The sequence below is a fragment of the Labrus bergylta genome, chromosome 6 (genome assembly GCF_963930695.1).
Source record: "Labrus bergylta chromosome 6, fLabBer1.1, whole genome shotgun sequence".
NCBI lineage: Eukaryota > Metazoa > Chordata > Actinopteri > Labriformes > Labridae > Labrus > Labrus bergylta.
Genome location: NC_089200.1, coordinates 11,782,225 through 11,796,849, shown reverse-complemented (window position 1 = coordinate 11,796,849; position 14,625 = coordinate 11,782,225). Strand labels below are relative to the sequence as shown.

The following is a 14,625-nucleotide window of genomic DNA, read 5'->3' as shown; positions in this document are numbered from 1 at the left end:
AACCTGAATGTTACCTTCGGTCTCTAATCATCAGTTCTGATTTTCTGGGCCATGCATGTTCACGTTAGAACAAACAAATTATAACAAATTAAAACACTGTGCTAATAGGCCTACTGCTAATACTGCTACACATACTTTTACCATTATTACTGGTATTGTAGCCATATGAATAAATTAATAGGCTATTTCATTTTCTCTTTCTTTCTGCATCTCCCTTTATTCCACTTTCAAGACCCGCACAGTTTCTGCAGATGGTTGTTCAACATGACTGGTTCTGCCTCTTTAAGGAAGTGTTTCCTTGCCACAGTACTTTACTAAACGTTGCTCATGGTGGATTAATGTGTGTCTTTGTAAATAATACAACAAAGAGTAAAGTCTAGAGTCTATACTGTAGATCTGCTCTTTTTGTAAAGTCGATTGATTGATTGATTTCGCACACACTTAACTTGACGCTTCTGTTTAAGGATTACACTAAAGCAAAATTATTCAAGTGAAGTCACTTTCAGTTTCATTTTACCAGAAAGCCCATCCCCGCCTACTGTAGTTTACTGTCTGTCTAACATTCATCTCTTCACTGAGACGGTCCAGCCACCTCCCTAGCTGTTTACAAGACAAGAAGGTAAGGATACAAACACAAAGAGTTTTATTTAATATTACACTTTTAGTCAAAGTTAGCTAGTAATAAGATAGGGTTGGAGTAGAGCTTCTGCTATCCACAGATTGTTGGATAAACAGATTGTTTTTATAACACCATTAAATCCAGCGGTAGGAACTTAAGTAACCATTTTTGAATAATTCTAACAGAAAGTGGAAACTATTTCATGTGGGTCCTATTATGTAGCCTAACTTTTTACATACATCGTTTTTTATCGCCCATGAAGCGAACGGTTAACTGATGTGGAAAAGTAGATGTTCATTGTTTGTGTTGCCTGTAGGCTATAATTGTTTTCCTCGGGTCGGTTCTTCCGCGACAGCTCCGTTTTGAAAGTTACATATAGTTCATTTGAAATAAGGAGTGATGTTGGAATGTAGTTTCAAACAGGCTTGAAACACCCTGATGATGAATGGAGGGACAAGGTGGGATTTTTATTATTGAACTATAACTTCTGGTTTACCTTTGAGACTGACAAAGCATATTTTGCATATTTTATCAAATGAAGAGGTAAAACCGAAAGACATAAGGGAATATGTGTGGCATCTAAAGCAAATGAATCTGTAAATGAGCATTTCAGATTCAGAGCTCAAACTGTACATACAAATATACATAGGCCTACATACAAATATACATGCCTACATACAAATATTCATGCCTACATACATACTGTACTAGGAGTTGATGATACGATATTATCGTGATAGTCTACTTAGAATTGTGATACAATATATTGCGATTTAACTTTTTTACTGCATTTTATGTCCAAATCAAGAACTGTTTTGTCTAATAAGAAAACATTCTCAGTCTATTCATGTCACTTCAGTCTTATTAATTCTACACAAAGGAAGTCAAGCCTCCAAAATGACCAACACTGTGATCAAAGTAAAACCCTGTAAAAGGCTGCATGCACCTTACAATCTGGACTGTTAGTATTTCAGTGTAAGCAAACTTTAACATGTTTTTTAACAATGCAACTTGCTCCAAATTAATTGACCAACCCCTTCAGCAATTACAAATTAAAGAAGCACATTTTCTATTATTATAATAAAAATATCGATACTTTGGGTCCATGAGACGATTTAATATCGGCAAACAAAATATGATACTTTACTGTATCAATTTTTTCCCCACCTCTAATACATATAGACATACATACATACACATACAGAAGGGTTAATACAATGTTTTATAATTAATAAATTACATTACATTACATTAACACATTACCCTAATTTTACAAACCTACGGTTTATATTTTATAAAGAATCTGTTTCTTTTTCTATTTAGACACCAAAGTACCACTGAAGATTTATTCAGCATCAGTTACAAAACTGACCAGCTCTCCACCATGAACCCCAGACTTACAAGAAACCAGCAGAGAGAAATCTGCGCCCAGCTGGGAAGATTCGATCTGCAGCTGCTGTACAAGGCCAGCATCCATGGCTTCACCGGTGCAGCCTTCCACCAACAATGTGACACCCGCAGTCCCACAGTCTCTGTGGGCTTCAATGCTTCTGGTTATGTTTTTGGAGGCTATACCAAACAACCATTCAGTCAGTCAGGACAGTATGTGCATGATGATCTGGCCTTCCTTTTCACGTTCAGTGGAGAAAAGCTCCTCAAATATCCAGTCACAGGTCCTGCTAATGCAGTGAGAATGATTGGTAATTCTGGGCCATATTTTGGAGAAGCATTGGTTCTGGTAAATGGAAGCAAACCCGCGGTCCACAGCAATCCAGGGAATTATTACAACTTCACTGCTGCAGAAATGCATGGCAATGACCTCAACATGACTGAATGTGAAGTTTACCAAGTCGTGGGTGAGTTCATAAAAGTGAATATCTTGTTTTTCTGTTATTTGTCGAGATATTCTTGGTACAGCAAACGAGGAAGAGGTGGTGAAGAGTTGTTGTATCTTGTATCAGGCAGATGGCTAAAATACTAAAAGTTGATTATGATGTGATGCAACAGAAGCTTGCATTTTCCTAGTCCTCTGTCTCATTAGCAACCCCATTTGATTATCTAAAAATCTAGAGTAGAAGGTAGTTAGAGACCGCCAATGAAGGTTTAACTTACTGTGGGAATAATAATAACTTGCACTGACTTTGGACCAGGTTTTTATTAGTCAGCAGCAAAATTGCTGCCTGCAGTAGGGATGTGCACAATTAGTCAACTAAATGATCAAACGTCTTCACCCTTGCTAGTCGGCATCAGAATTACAAGTCTGTGACCCAAACTTCTGGACAAATGTTTTGTCTAAGCTGTAATGCAGACACCTGCCACTAGCCAGGGCTGAAGATTCCCCACTCTCATGATGGATGGCATTCATAGGAGCAGTATGGTTTGTCCACCACTTTTCTAGGCATGATAGGTGTTCGTAAAACATTGTCAAGGAGGGCTGAGGGAGGTTTATGCTGATTGTCAAACATGATGAACTCAATGGACGTGCTATCAGAGATATTGAAACACTTGGAATAAAAAAATCTACCTTATTATGATTTATCGTAGGAGTGTAGTTGTGTCTGACACTAACTGAATCTGGTTTGTCTAAAAATAAATGAAACTATGAATTATCTTTAAATTAGCTTAAAGCTCCTGTGAGGAACGTGGAAACTTCTGGGTTGTGTGGATTTTGGCGCCCCCTGTGGGCAAGGGGCTACGTCTTTGCTGTACAAGTACAAGTGAAGATTTATTTATTTATTTTATAACGAAAATCTCATCCTTCTTTACTTTAAGTGTTTAACATGCATCCCAAATTTAACCTTTTGCATGGAAAATTATTTAAAAAAAGGCTGTTTCAGCAGCATGCTGTAAATCACCTTATCAGGCATTAAAATTCAGTTTATGGAAATAATTTTAGTGTCTTTCATAACCAGCTCAAAACTCCTCACAGGAGCTTTAAACAACACAGTAACACTATGAGTGTCCTGCTCTGTCAACCTGCTCACTATGAATTATTCCTTACATATGTTGTCAGTGTATTATAGAAACTCCTCACCAAGGAACAAAGGTTAAACATTGTGGATGGTACGAGATCATTGTTTTAAAAAGTTGTTTTGTGTTTTTTTTTAACAGAAATGACCGCACTGGAGAGCCCCTGGAGAACTGTAATCTGGGAAACTGAGTAAGCTGGATATCTTATGATTTAATGTACTATAATATATCAAGTAAGGAAAAGAATGATCTTAAGAAACAGTCATGTTAATTATTAGGATGAAATAACAAAAGTGTTTTAGGCAGCATAATAGGCAACGAGGATGTGCTTGGCAGGGCATGCAGTGCCATACTCAGTCCTAGCTTTCAGGTTATCACTGATTTGTATGTACAAATTGTTTTTCAATCAGCATTTTCTTGATTCTGTAGGAAGAGAACAGAGCTGATGGATAAATTAAGGACCTACAGACCATTAGTCAACTCTGTGTCCAAGGCTCGGGTCCTGTTAATTGGGCCAGTTGGAGCTGGAAAGTCTAGCTTCTTCAATTCTCTCAACTCTGTGTTCAGAGGCTACGTCACCAGTCAGGCCATGGCTGGATGCTCCACCACCAGCCTCACCACACAGGTTACAGTCCGACTATTAATCATTTCCATTAGTGGAGACTGATTTCAAAATGAAAACCTCACCCTGGCTACTTTTTGTGATTTGTTCCTTTTCTGCTTTGTTCAACAGTTTCGCACCTACACTTTGAAAGATGGGCGAGAAGGAAAACCTCTGCCAATCATCTTGTGTGATACCATGGGGTTAGAGGAAACAGGGGCGGGGGTAGGCTTGGATGACATCATCAGCATACTTAAGGGCCATGTGCCAGATCGCTATCAGGTAAAGCATTTTGTCACATGTAACAGGATATTAAAAGTATGAGCCACTGAGTTGACTTCAGTTTAAACAAACTTTTCTTTTTTTCTTTTTACTGAACATCTTAGTTCAACCCCTCTGCCCCTTTGCATTCGGATGTCCATGGATATCGTGAGCGTCCAGAGCTTAAGGACAAGATCCACTGTGTTGTGTACGTCCTTGATGCCTGCAAGGTCTCCATCATGCCCTCAAAACTGGAGGAGACACTGGAAGCTATCCGCAAAAAGATCAACTTGATTGGTCAGTAACATTTAGACCTATCTTGGGCCAGAGGTAACAGTTCCTGCTGATCTGTAGAAAACTGAGCAGAAGTTTGGTTCTGTATTTGCAGTATGTTTGCTGTAATACACTTTTTTTTCATTTGCAGCAGGTATCCTTTATATATTTTTTTTCTTGTGTATTTTTTAAAATGTATTGTTAATATTCATGTTTTTATAATGAAGCTTTGTTTGGACTTCTTGGCCTTTAAGTACTTGTGTATTTTTGACCTGACACTAAAGAATCCCCAGTGAAATGTCCTTTCTTTGTTGTTTCCAGGAGTCCCTCAGCTGATCCTGCTCACCAAAGTAGATGAAGCCTGTCCTCTAGTGTTAGAGGACGTGAGAAACGTTTACAAGAGTTTATACATTAAGCAAATGGTGAGGACTAAGGTTTTATGCTTAAAGGATGAATGTGCAACATTTTACACATAAATATCAAAATCAAATACATCCTCTGAAAATAACTCTGTGAGTCATGACTGTCTACAATGAGTGTGACACTCGAGTCCTGCTGTCTGTGATGTTGTCCTAGCCGTATCTACAGCGTGTTTACATGGACGGGACGGCCGGCTGGCTCATCCTCATACACATAAAAGTTGTTTAAGTGAGGGATCAGAGAAAAGAAGAATAACATACTGTACTCACTGCTTATTTGAATGTAAGCGTTTCTAGATCACGGTCATTTCGTATAAATTTACATGCTGTGTGAAGCTACGAGCAAAATAAAGAGAGCTAGCATTAGCATGCTAACACAACAATGCAGCTCGAGTTGTTTTGGTTTCATGCTGGTGGTCAAGAGCGACATCTGCTGGATCAAAAAGTCGCAAGAAAAGTATAAAAATGTCCTGTGAAGTTTTTTTTCTCCATTAAATGAAGAGATAATCTTCGAGGCTGAGAGTTGATCAGATAAATACGACCTTCACGTATCATGTGTACTATAAAGCTTAATACATCAGTAAGATTGCAGGTAATCAAAGTCATATCATTTACATTTATTGGTCATGCAAGTTTTGTTTAAAAGTTGTTTATCTTGGTAAAGGTAGGAAGCCATAATCAACAATTTCATAACCTAATTTTTACTCATTGGTAAGACAAATAAAGAATGTTTAACTTAGAAAAGTTAGCACAATTCATTTTTAGCTTTTAACAAGTGTTTTGTTATCCAGATGCAGGAGGCCAGCAGTCGGCTCGGTCTGCCGTTGTCCTGTGTTGTTCCGGTGAAGAACTACAGCGAGGAGTTGGAAGTGAACCCAAACTGTGACATCCTGCTGCTCAGTGCTGTCAATCAGATGCTTCGCTTCACTGATAACTACTTTGACGACATCAGTGACCGAGTCAGCAACATTAAAACCAAAGAGTAAGAAGTATTTGTTCTGCAGATATTCTCACAGTATTGAAATCATTTTAATGCACTAATAGTTTCAAACCTGTAAACCTTATTCATAAACATTAACAGTGCAAACTAGTGCCCGACCGATACCAATATCTATATAGGAAGAGAAAAAGTCAGATATATCAGCCGATATCTTTCTTGGTCTATCTTTGTTCTGTAGCGATAGAGATATATATATATATATAGATGCGTTGATCCCTCACATGCAGTTATCGAATGCTTGTGGAGAAGATATATAAAGATGCCCACTCAACTGCAAAGTATTTGTAATTTGTAATTTATTTCAAGGATAGCCCCTTGAGATGCATCATCTCATTTTCAAGGGGGTCCTTCCAAAACATAAATTAATCATCATAATACAAAATCAAAATAAAAGGTAAATCCAAAACATAATACCAAACATTTAAACACAGAGACACCCACACCACAAACACACACACACTCACAATCACTCACACTTAAAGTAACATCTCATGAACGTGAATCACAGCTTGACACTCTGGAGAGTGATGATGCTTGTTATAATCCTTATTGCGCCCTCTGCTGGTGAAAGAGAACTGCTAGTGTAATCCAATGATACTCAAATGAAAGGCTATTTGACTGGATAATAAATCTAGTTATATCGGCGCATATCTGCAATAAAATTAGCCGATACCGATTGTCCCTGGAGCTAATATCGGCCGATATTATCCATTGGCAGATTCATCGGTCGGGCTCTAATGCAAAAAGAACATTTTATGACAATTTGAATTAAGTGTGCAGTTTCTGTTGTTTTGTTTTTTTTTAATGTCAGGCATTGTGATAAAAAGCTATTTTGTGTAACACGTGTAACAGTATGACATGTGGGAAAGGATCACGGTACATTTAAGTCTTGGCTGCCTCAAACAGTGACGGCTTCTAATTTGTCTTTTACTACCGACAGAAAGAGTTATGTATGTTTGTGTTTTTCTTGTTGTGTTCATTCTGCTTGTGCCTCCATTTGTAAACTGACAATAAAAGTTTTTACAGTTCAGACAAGACATTGTGAAAAATTGAGAGACCTACAATCTTTTTTTTGGAGCCATGGATGAATGTAATTATCTTTGTAGTAATTATTTAAGGTTAAGGTATGTAGTCTGTTATATATTGGTGTTTTGGGTTATTGATTATTATATAATTTATTAGGATTCTATTGAGTAGGGGGATATCGGGGTCACATGGGTATAGGTGGAGATGTTGTATTGATTTAACTCACCTGTTCACCTTTTGTTCTCAGTGGAAGAGAGGGGGTGAGCTGGGTTGCCGTATTTTTTGTTGACCGCTATTGTTTCTGGCTCACTGTGATTATGAGTTAATTCACGTTATCATAAGTTACATTGATTATCTTTTTTACGTGAATAAAAAAGTCAAACTTATTTTACGTATCACAGTATTCTTTTAAAAACGTGTCAGATATTAGGCCCAACCTTAGCCTCTCAGCAGCTTCATTGTTCAGGAAAGCCGCTATACTTTTCTTCATGAACAAGACCCAAAACGATTATATTGTTGTATTCTTCTATTCAAAAGAAAGACGAAATACATGAAATGAACAGAAAAACTGAGATTTATTAATGCAGACAGTTTTTGTACAGCTAACAGTGTTGAGGAGCGGCTCCTCCATATGTAACAGGACTGTTGTTTGACAGATTACAACACATCACACCTCTAATCTGACTCCCGGCCTGCTTTTACATCTTTGAAATTAACCATGGATTAGAGCGGATTATACGTTGGCATCTGTCCTCTTAGCAACAATAATCACCAGTTGAAAAATAATTATACTCTGTGATCAGAATAACATTCAAACACACACACATCTTGAAATAGTGTTTAAAATATCAATGTTGCTTTAGTGCACATTAAAGACCGGGGAGCTCTCTCTCTAACTTTGCCACGGAGTACATGACTTTAATGACATTGTAACTGTCAGACATGTGATCAACAAACATGATGCGCAACATTAAAGAAGGAATGTCCTGGAAATGCAAAGCACACTTGGAATTCAATCGTATTCAGCCAGTCTGTGTCCTCTCTCTCCCTATCCATGATAGTGATGCATTTCTTCAAGTGGAGCTGCTCGGAGGTCGTTGTCAGGGGGCTCATTTGAGGAAACGTGTGATTCAGGTAGAGATGAGATGACATGGTTGTTGGAAAAGTTGGGTGAGGTCACTGGGGGACGGAGCAGGGGTAAGACATTTATGGCACAGCTGACTCCATCGCACGTTTTGAACAGCCACATGGTTTTCCTCTCATCAGCAAAGGACTTCAGTCATGAACAGAAAAGGCAGCCACGTGAAGTAGTAACTGTGTTGAACCTTACCACTGGATTACAGTGCAGAACACACACACACACACACACACCTTCAAAAACACACACACATTCACGCATAGACAATTACAAAAGGACTGGGTCGAAGTCCAAAAGCTGAGTTGAGTGACAATCAGAGTGAAGAAAATAAAAAAGCAGGACATTTGGCACGTATGCTGCAGCTCTGTCGGCTATGACGATAATAAAAAGTGTTCATGTTAAAGCTTAATACTACAAACAATGCAGCACACAGAAAAAGAATTGACCTTGCATTTGTTGTTTTTCCTTTGAAAATGTCAGCTCATTAAGTGGATCTTTAAACTAGTTTACATGAAACACCGTCTGCTGGTCATCTCACTCGTACTGTACCGAGGTTCAGACAGAGTGATCCAATCCATGTATCATTTAAGACCAGTTTTTTTAATTCAGCTTTGGACTTGATATTGTTTTTAACTTTCAATAAACCATCAGTATGCAGCTAGAGTTTAATACAGCTTCTATTGAAGTGTTAGCACTAAGCAACAGAGCAAGCAGTTGAACATGGACGCAGGGAAGACTATAGAATCACATACTGTTCTCATTGTGTGAGGAACTTTTTAAAAAAGGTGGATTTTTGACACGATAAAGAGCAGACAAGTTGGATGGCACAGCTGTGCAAATGGCTTTAGGAGAATTTGGCAATGTTTGTTGGGCAACACAACTTAATCTAGGTGATTAAAGTTTAGCTAGTTGTTTATTGAATAATGACTTCCAGTGGGTGTTGTTAGCTAAAAGAGAGACACTATTTCTCCATGATTACTGTGATAGATTATCACACCCTGTGAAAGCCATTTTTTTTTAAAGTCTGGGATGGATTAAAGACGGGAAAATTGGCTTCTTCTTAGTGACAAAAAAGCTCTGATTTCTCACCAGACGCCAGAGATGTGTGGTTCTAAAACAGAGCTTGTTTAAAAACATTTTCACCACAAAAAAATACAACCAAGGTCAATCTATAGGTTGTGTACAGTTTCAAAAGAATATTGAAGACTTTGACACTTTTATGCTTATTCCAAATAAAATCAGTCCACTTATAAAAGGGCCAGAACAGAGACGGAGTAGGAAGGGAGCCCGTTTCTGTTCTGATCACAGCTGACCGCACTGTGCTCAAATAGATGGCTGCATTTTTAAAACCTGGAGGTAAAAGAAGCCTAAATTACACACAGTCTCATGACCTGGAACTAGGAGTTAAAGAAATCTGTATCTGGATGTATATTTGCAGTATTTACTTTAACCCATGGCTGAACGAGGAGGAGGAACACTGATCACAAAAACATCTCAGCAGGTTGTCACTTTTGCTCGGCAGCGATTGGACTCGACCACATCGATCACACACTGTGCTTACATCAACTTCTAGAGAGATGACATTCAACATTTCCAAACAGTAATAAAAAAAAATTAACAAAGAACTCTTCCTTGTGTGTTTCTCTTCTCTTAAAGAACTGTACAAGATTATTACAAAAATCAATAATTAGTTATACATATTTATATGACAACATTGTTGATGTTATATTACTATAAACAAAAGAACTTTTTGTGTTGTTCTTGTTGAAGAATCTGAATGCAGTATTCCCTTTTTCAGGGTGCTGTGGTTTTTTCAGACTCTATTTCTCTTTGCAGCTGCAGCCATGACACTTTCACTCGACATATTCTTCCTATTGTGTGACCAGATGTAGGTAAAACCCTGACAACAATCTCCCTCATATGCAAGATTACGACTCTGCAGTAGCAATGTCTGGCCACTAGGTGGAGCTAAATTATTGACCTATGAGAGGGTTGACAGCATCTATATGTTTGAATATCAATTCAGTGTTCTGTTAAATTTAGGCATCAAACCCTAAAAAGAAGTTTCCTCCGCAAATGCCGAACTTAAAACAAACTTTAAATCTGATTCCCAAATCAGTCAGCTGTCTCATCACCTTTGAAGCAGACACTGAAATGTAAACATGAAGTGACAGACAGGCGGCTTTGTCCAGTCCTCCGCCTGTCCCTTTGCTCATTTTTTCAGATTTCTGCAGTCCAAGAAGCAGATCTGGAAAGGCAGAGCAACAAGCTCAGAGCAACAAGCTCTGCCTTTCCACCTGCTAGAAAAAAGGAATACTGCATCCTCTCATCCGCTCCTTCTCCTTCCCGCTCGGGCGAGGACAGAGATGGAGGGAAGCGTTGGCCTAGGCAGGGCCCTCCTTTGGAGAGGACGGGGTCTGGGACGTGGAGCATGAGGAGGAGGAGGAAGAGGAGGAGGAGGAGGAGGCAGAGCTCTTAAGTGAGCCCAGAGTCTTGCTGAGCCACGAGTTCTTGGCTGCCTGGATCTCGTTCATCAGGAGTCCCCGTTGGTGCTCGAGCTCCTGCAGAGAGACGAGAGGAGGAGAGGTGTCAGCAACAGGAGCAGAGAGGAGTCAGAAGGAGAACACTGGATATATCATGATTATTTTAACACACTCACCTCCTATGTGGATTTTAACAATTGTTATCCAAACTTAAAAAATATATTTCTCTCTCTGGGGTGGAGACAAGTGCTTTAATTGGTCCTGTTTCTTGTCTGTATGTTTTAGTAATTCTAAGTATTTGTAGTTTTTTAAGGTGGTCGTGGTACATTCCCCAGCAATTATAACTCTCACATTAACTGTACACGTTGTAACATCATCACTGCATAGTGCTCCTGACCTGGATGCGGCACTTGGCCTCCACAAGTTGCAGTTTGGTCTGTGCCAGCTCCAACTCCAGATGCCTCAGCTGCTCCTTCAGTCCGTCCTTCTCCTCGTCCATCGGCTCCGTGGACGTCTTGTCCCTGCCAGGGGACAATGTCTGGACGGACCCCAGGGTGCTGAATAGATCTCTGCAGTGGTCGCAGCCCATTACTTTACCCTGCACGGGCACACAAACACACAGGTTGGTGAGCATGCTGTGCAGACACGTGATCGCATTTGAAAACATATATTCTGATGCATGTGCACTTTAATGTTGTAGCGGATTATCTTGATGCAAATAGGTGTTGTGCTAAAACAAGAGGAAACATCTGGTGTGGCAGCACATTTAAAGAGGACTATTCCCTGATGACATTGTAGAATTAAAACATGCATGGATACTTTGTGCATTAGACTAAGAGAGTGTGATCTTTGTTTGATTTTATATTCTGCCTGCTAGGACTTCAGAAGCAGACACATTAATAACTGTTTTATACAGTATTTATTCCATGTACTCCTTTTTTTAAGAGACAGTTTATGTTTCAGAGTTCATCCATCTCATTATACTAAGTGCTCAGCTCCACCCAGCCATCTACAGCCAGACAATCTTTGTTTAGTGCAAGAGAGGGATGCTGCCATGCTACAGCAATCTGTCATTTTCAACTACGTTTATCCCAGAGTTCTTGTCTTCCTACCTTGAATCTCTTTATGCTCCACATTATATTATCCTGCTCTTTCTTAGCACTATAAATAAGTGATTTTTAAATAATTGCACATAAATGCTCAAGTGTTTTGTTATGATAGGCGGGTCCTTTTGTGAACCAGCCTTGTTAGACATACAGTATATCTTATGAGAACCCTTTCATTGAGCACTCCCTTTGTCATCTTCCACTACAACTTCTCTCTGCATATTACTTCATGGATCATTTTCCTGTTCTTAATCCAGGCATGAGGTGACACAGTGCCACACCCATGAAGAGCAACATCATGTTTGGTTAGGGATAAATGATCTGATCATTTGTGCAACCCGGCTCTTGAGGAGTGTGATTATGAACGAATCTCAGCTTGTCTTCACTGAGCAGAAAGACACAATCATCCGACTAATTCTGATGCAACCCTCTGAGTTTGAAGTTTTAAGCTTTCCTCACTAAACTTCAGCAGCTTCCTACAGTAGCTGTGTTGTAACCTCACCCTGACAATGTCCAGCTCTTCTTTTGTTGCCGCCTGCTGTTTTTCCAGCCTGGTGCTCAGCTGGGAGCAGATCTGCAGAGGGGAGAGAACGTCAGGTTATATAAGGGACGATACAGTGAAGATTTTCAACTTGTTTTTCAGGGAAAATGTGATGTTTTTTGACATATATGTTTGTTTTTACATTGCCCCTTGCTTGGTCTTTTTTAAATCTGTAAAACCAGTCATTTTGGTTGAAGTGCTTTAAACATTGATTAAAGATAAAATAAGATAATCCTTTATTGATCTCCAGAGGGGAAATTCAAGTGTCCCAGCAGTAAAAGACAAGAAGAAGAGCATGCAGATAAGTACAAATAAAATAAGAATATATAGGAATAAAATAAAAGTAAAGATAAAGGTACTATGTATTTACAACTATTATAAATAATGAACGCATGTTTATGGGTTACAGTTCATTCTATGATGCCAAAGAACATCTGACAAAGGGACTGCCGATGAAAATTAGCCTTTAGGTCCAATTTGGGTGCATTTACATCTGTCTGAATGTTGCTTAATGTACACTGTATATACTAAAAACTATACAGCACATTGAGACATAGTAAGTGGAAAATTGAAGTTAAAGTGACCAGTTATCAGGTAAAGTTACAGAGGTGAAAAGGGTCACAATGTAAGCAATAAATATCAAAATAAGCATCTAGAAGTAACTGTAAGTGAAGTAAATTTAAGTTCATGTGTCTGTTTTAAAAACCATACGTTTAACGAAGTCCTAGAAATGTAACAGGGTCAATTAAAGTGAAATGTAGTACAGGATTCAAAGATTAATTGCAGTTTTGTGCTGCTCTGTTAAAGAGCTATTAGCTGTTGAGGTTATTTCCCACCCTCATTTTTATGATGGCATTAAGTTGTGAAAAATGCCAAACCTGTTTGTATTCAGCTATGATGGCTGTGGTTTTCTTGATCTCCAGCTCGGCCTTTTCCAGCTCCCTCCTGAACACTTCTTTCAGCTGGAAGAGTCAAAAAAAAGAAGACAAAAACATTGATTTAAAAGGAATGAGGAGGAGGAGGAGGAGCTTACAAGGTGCAACGCTGTTACAGAACGGTTACACATATGTAAACGTCAGAGTGACACATTTCTTTGCAATAAGACGTATTATTAACAACACCATGTCTACCATGAAATGATTCTGAATCTTTGGTTACGTGAACACAGCATCAGACGTTCTTTAGGACTCATAACTTTACAGTATTTTCCTCTTTTTCCTCTCACTGAGCAGCTGTTTGGCAATACTTAGAAAATCATTCAGTTCATTTTCACAGAGAGGTCACATTATAATAAATGGTTGAAATAAAGAGGTTGAAAGTTAGATGAAGATTTGTATTTACATGTATGACTTTGCCTCTGCTGTGAAAAATTGACTTAAAGCCAATATGAGACAGCTACTGTCTATTATATATAGTCTTTGTTCACTGTCTGACTAATTTAACCCATTAATAACTAATTAGGACTGATATTGATTGAGTTTATCTTCAATAATTAGAACTTAACATTGTTAAGCCAATTGGTGTTGCCTCATAGAAATTTGGTAAAAATAAATTTTTTTGTAGTCATGAAATATGGTCACATACTCAAAGCATTTCCTGCAGAAATCAATCAGGAAAATGACCAACAAGTTGAAGTAGTTTGTTAAGGCTGACCTTAATGCGGTGAGGGTAAAGAGAAGGCAGACGTTACCTGAGCGGTCTCCTCCTCCTGTCGCCTTTTTTCCTCCTCCGTCTCCACAAGACGCTGCTTGGTGCTCAGCAGCTCTTTGTTCAAAACATCGGCCTTGTCTTCAGCCTAAGTCCGTGAAGACAGACAGACAAGCAACAAAGAGACGCTTCATTTCACACCCAATCTGCAACTGTAACAGCACAGTTTGCACACTAAACCAAAGTACACAATCACACTTAGATGTTGACTGAGGGGAAGCAACAACAGGGGTAATGATCATAGATGTAGAATATAATTGCTGATCTAGCAAACTGGAACATCAACATTTTTTAAGTTTTTACTAGTTACTCTAATTTGAGGTGTGGAGAAGTGTTCAGTAAGATCAATATGAGCACCTCAGTGAGAGCGCTTTAATCAGTTCAATATCTGAAACATCTGAAACATCTGTAACATCTGAACGTTTTTTATTGAAAAGTATGGGCATATGATTCTTATTTTGCTTAATTATAAAATAATCTT

General features: G+C 38.6%; 2 protein-coding genes across 3 annotated transcripts in view; one reads left to right on the top strand and one right to left on the bottom strand.

Moving 5' to 3' along the window:
- Positions 1-475: 475 nt before the first annotated feature.
- LOC136179396 (interferon-induced protein 44-like) lies at positions 476-7,555 on the top strand. The gene is made up of 8 exons (XM_065955741.1): positions 476-619; positions 1,943-2,475; positions 3,731-3,779; positions 4,019-4,214; positions 4,323-4,472; positions 4,577-4,748; positions 5,046-5,146; positions 5,935-7,555. The coding sequence occupies exons 2-8, from the start codon at positions 2,004-2,006 to the stop codon at positions 6,127-6,129; spliced, it is 1,335 nt and encodes a 444-aa protein (XP_065811813.1). The 5' UTR covers positions 476-619; positions 1,943-2,003; the 3' UTR covers positions 6,130-7,555.
- A 170-nt stretch (positions 7,556-7,725) lies between these two features.
- The window catches only part of rabgap1l (RAB GTPase activating protein 1-like), a 109,161-nt gene continuing 102,261 nt past the window's right edge, over positions 7,726-14,625 (bottom strand). For both annotated transcript variants that reach the window (XM_020656132.3, XM_020656140.3), the window contains exons 22-26: positions 14,128-14,232; positions 13,316-13,399; positions 12,399-12,470; positions 11,188-11,388; positions 7,726-10,868 (exon numbers count right to left, since the gene is read on the bottom strand). In XM_020656132.3, coding sequence (XP_020511788.1) covers positions 10,692-10,868; positions 11,188-11,388; positions 12,399-12,470; positions 13,316-13,399; positions 14,128-14,232 — 639 coding nt within the window. In that variant the 3' untranslated portion in view covers positions 7,726-10,691. The remainder of the gene's footprint in view (positions 10,869-11,187; positions 11,389-12,398; positions 12,471-13,315; positions 13,400-14,127; positions 14,233-14,625) is intronic.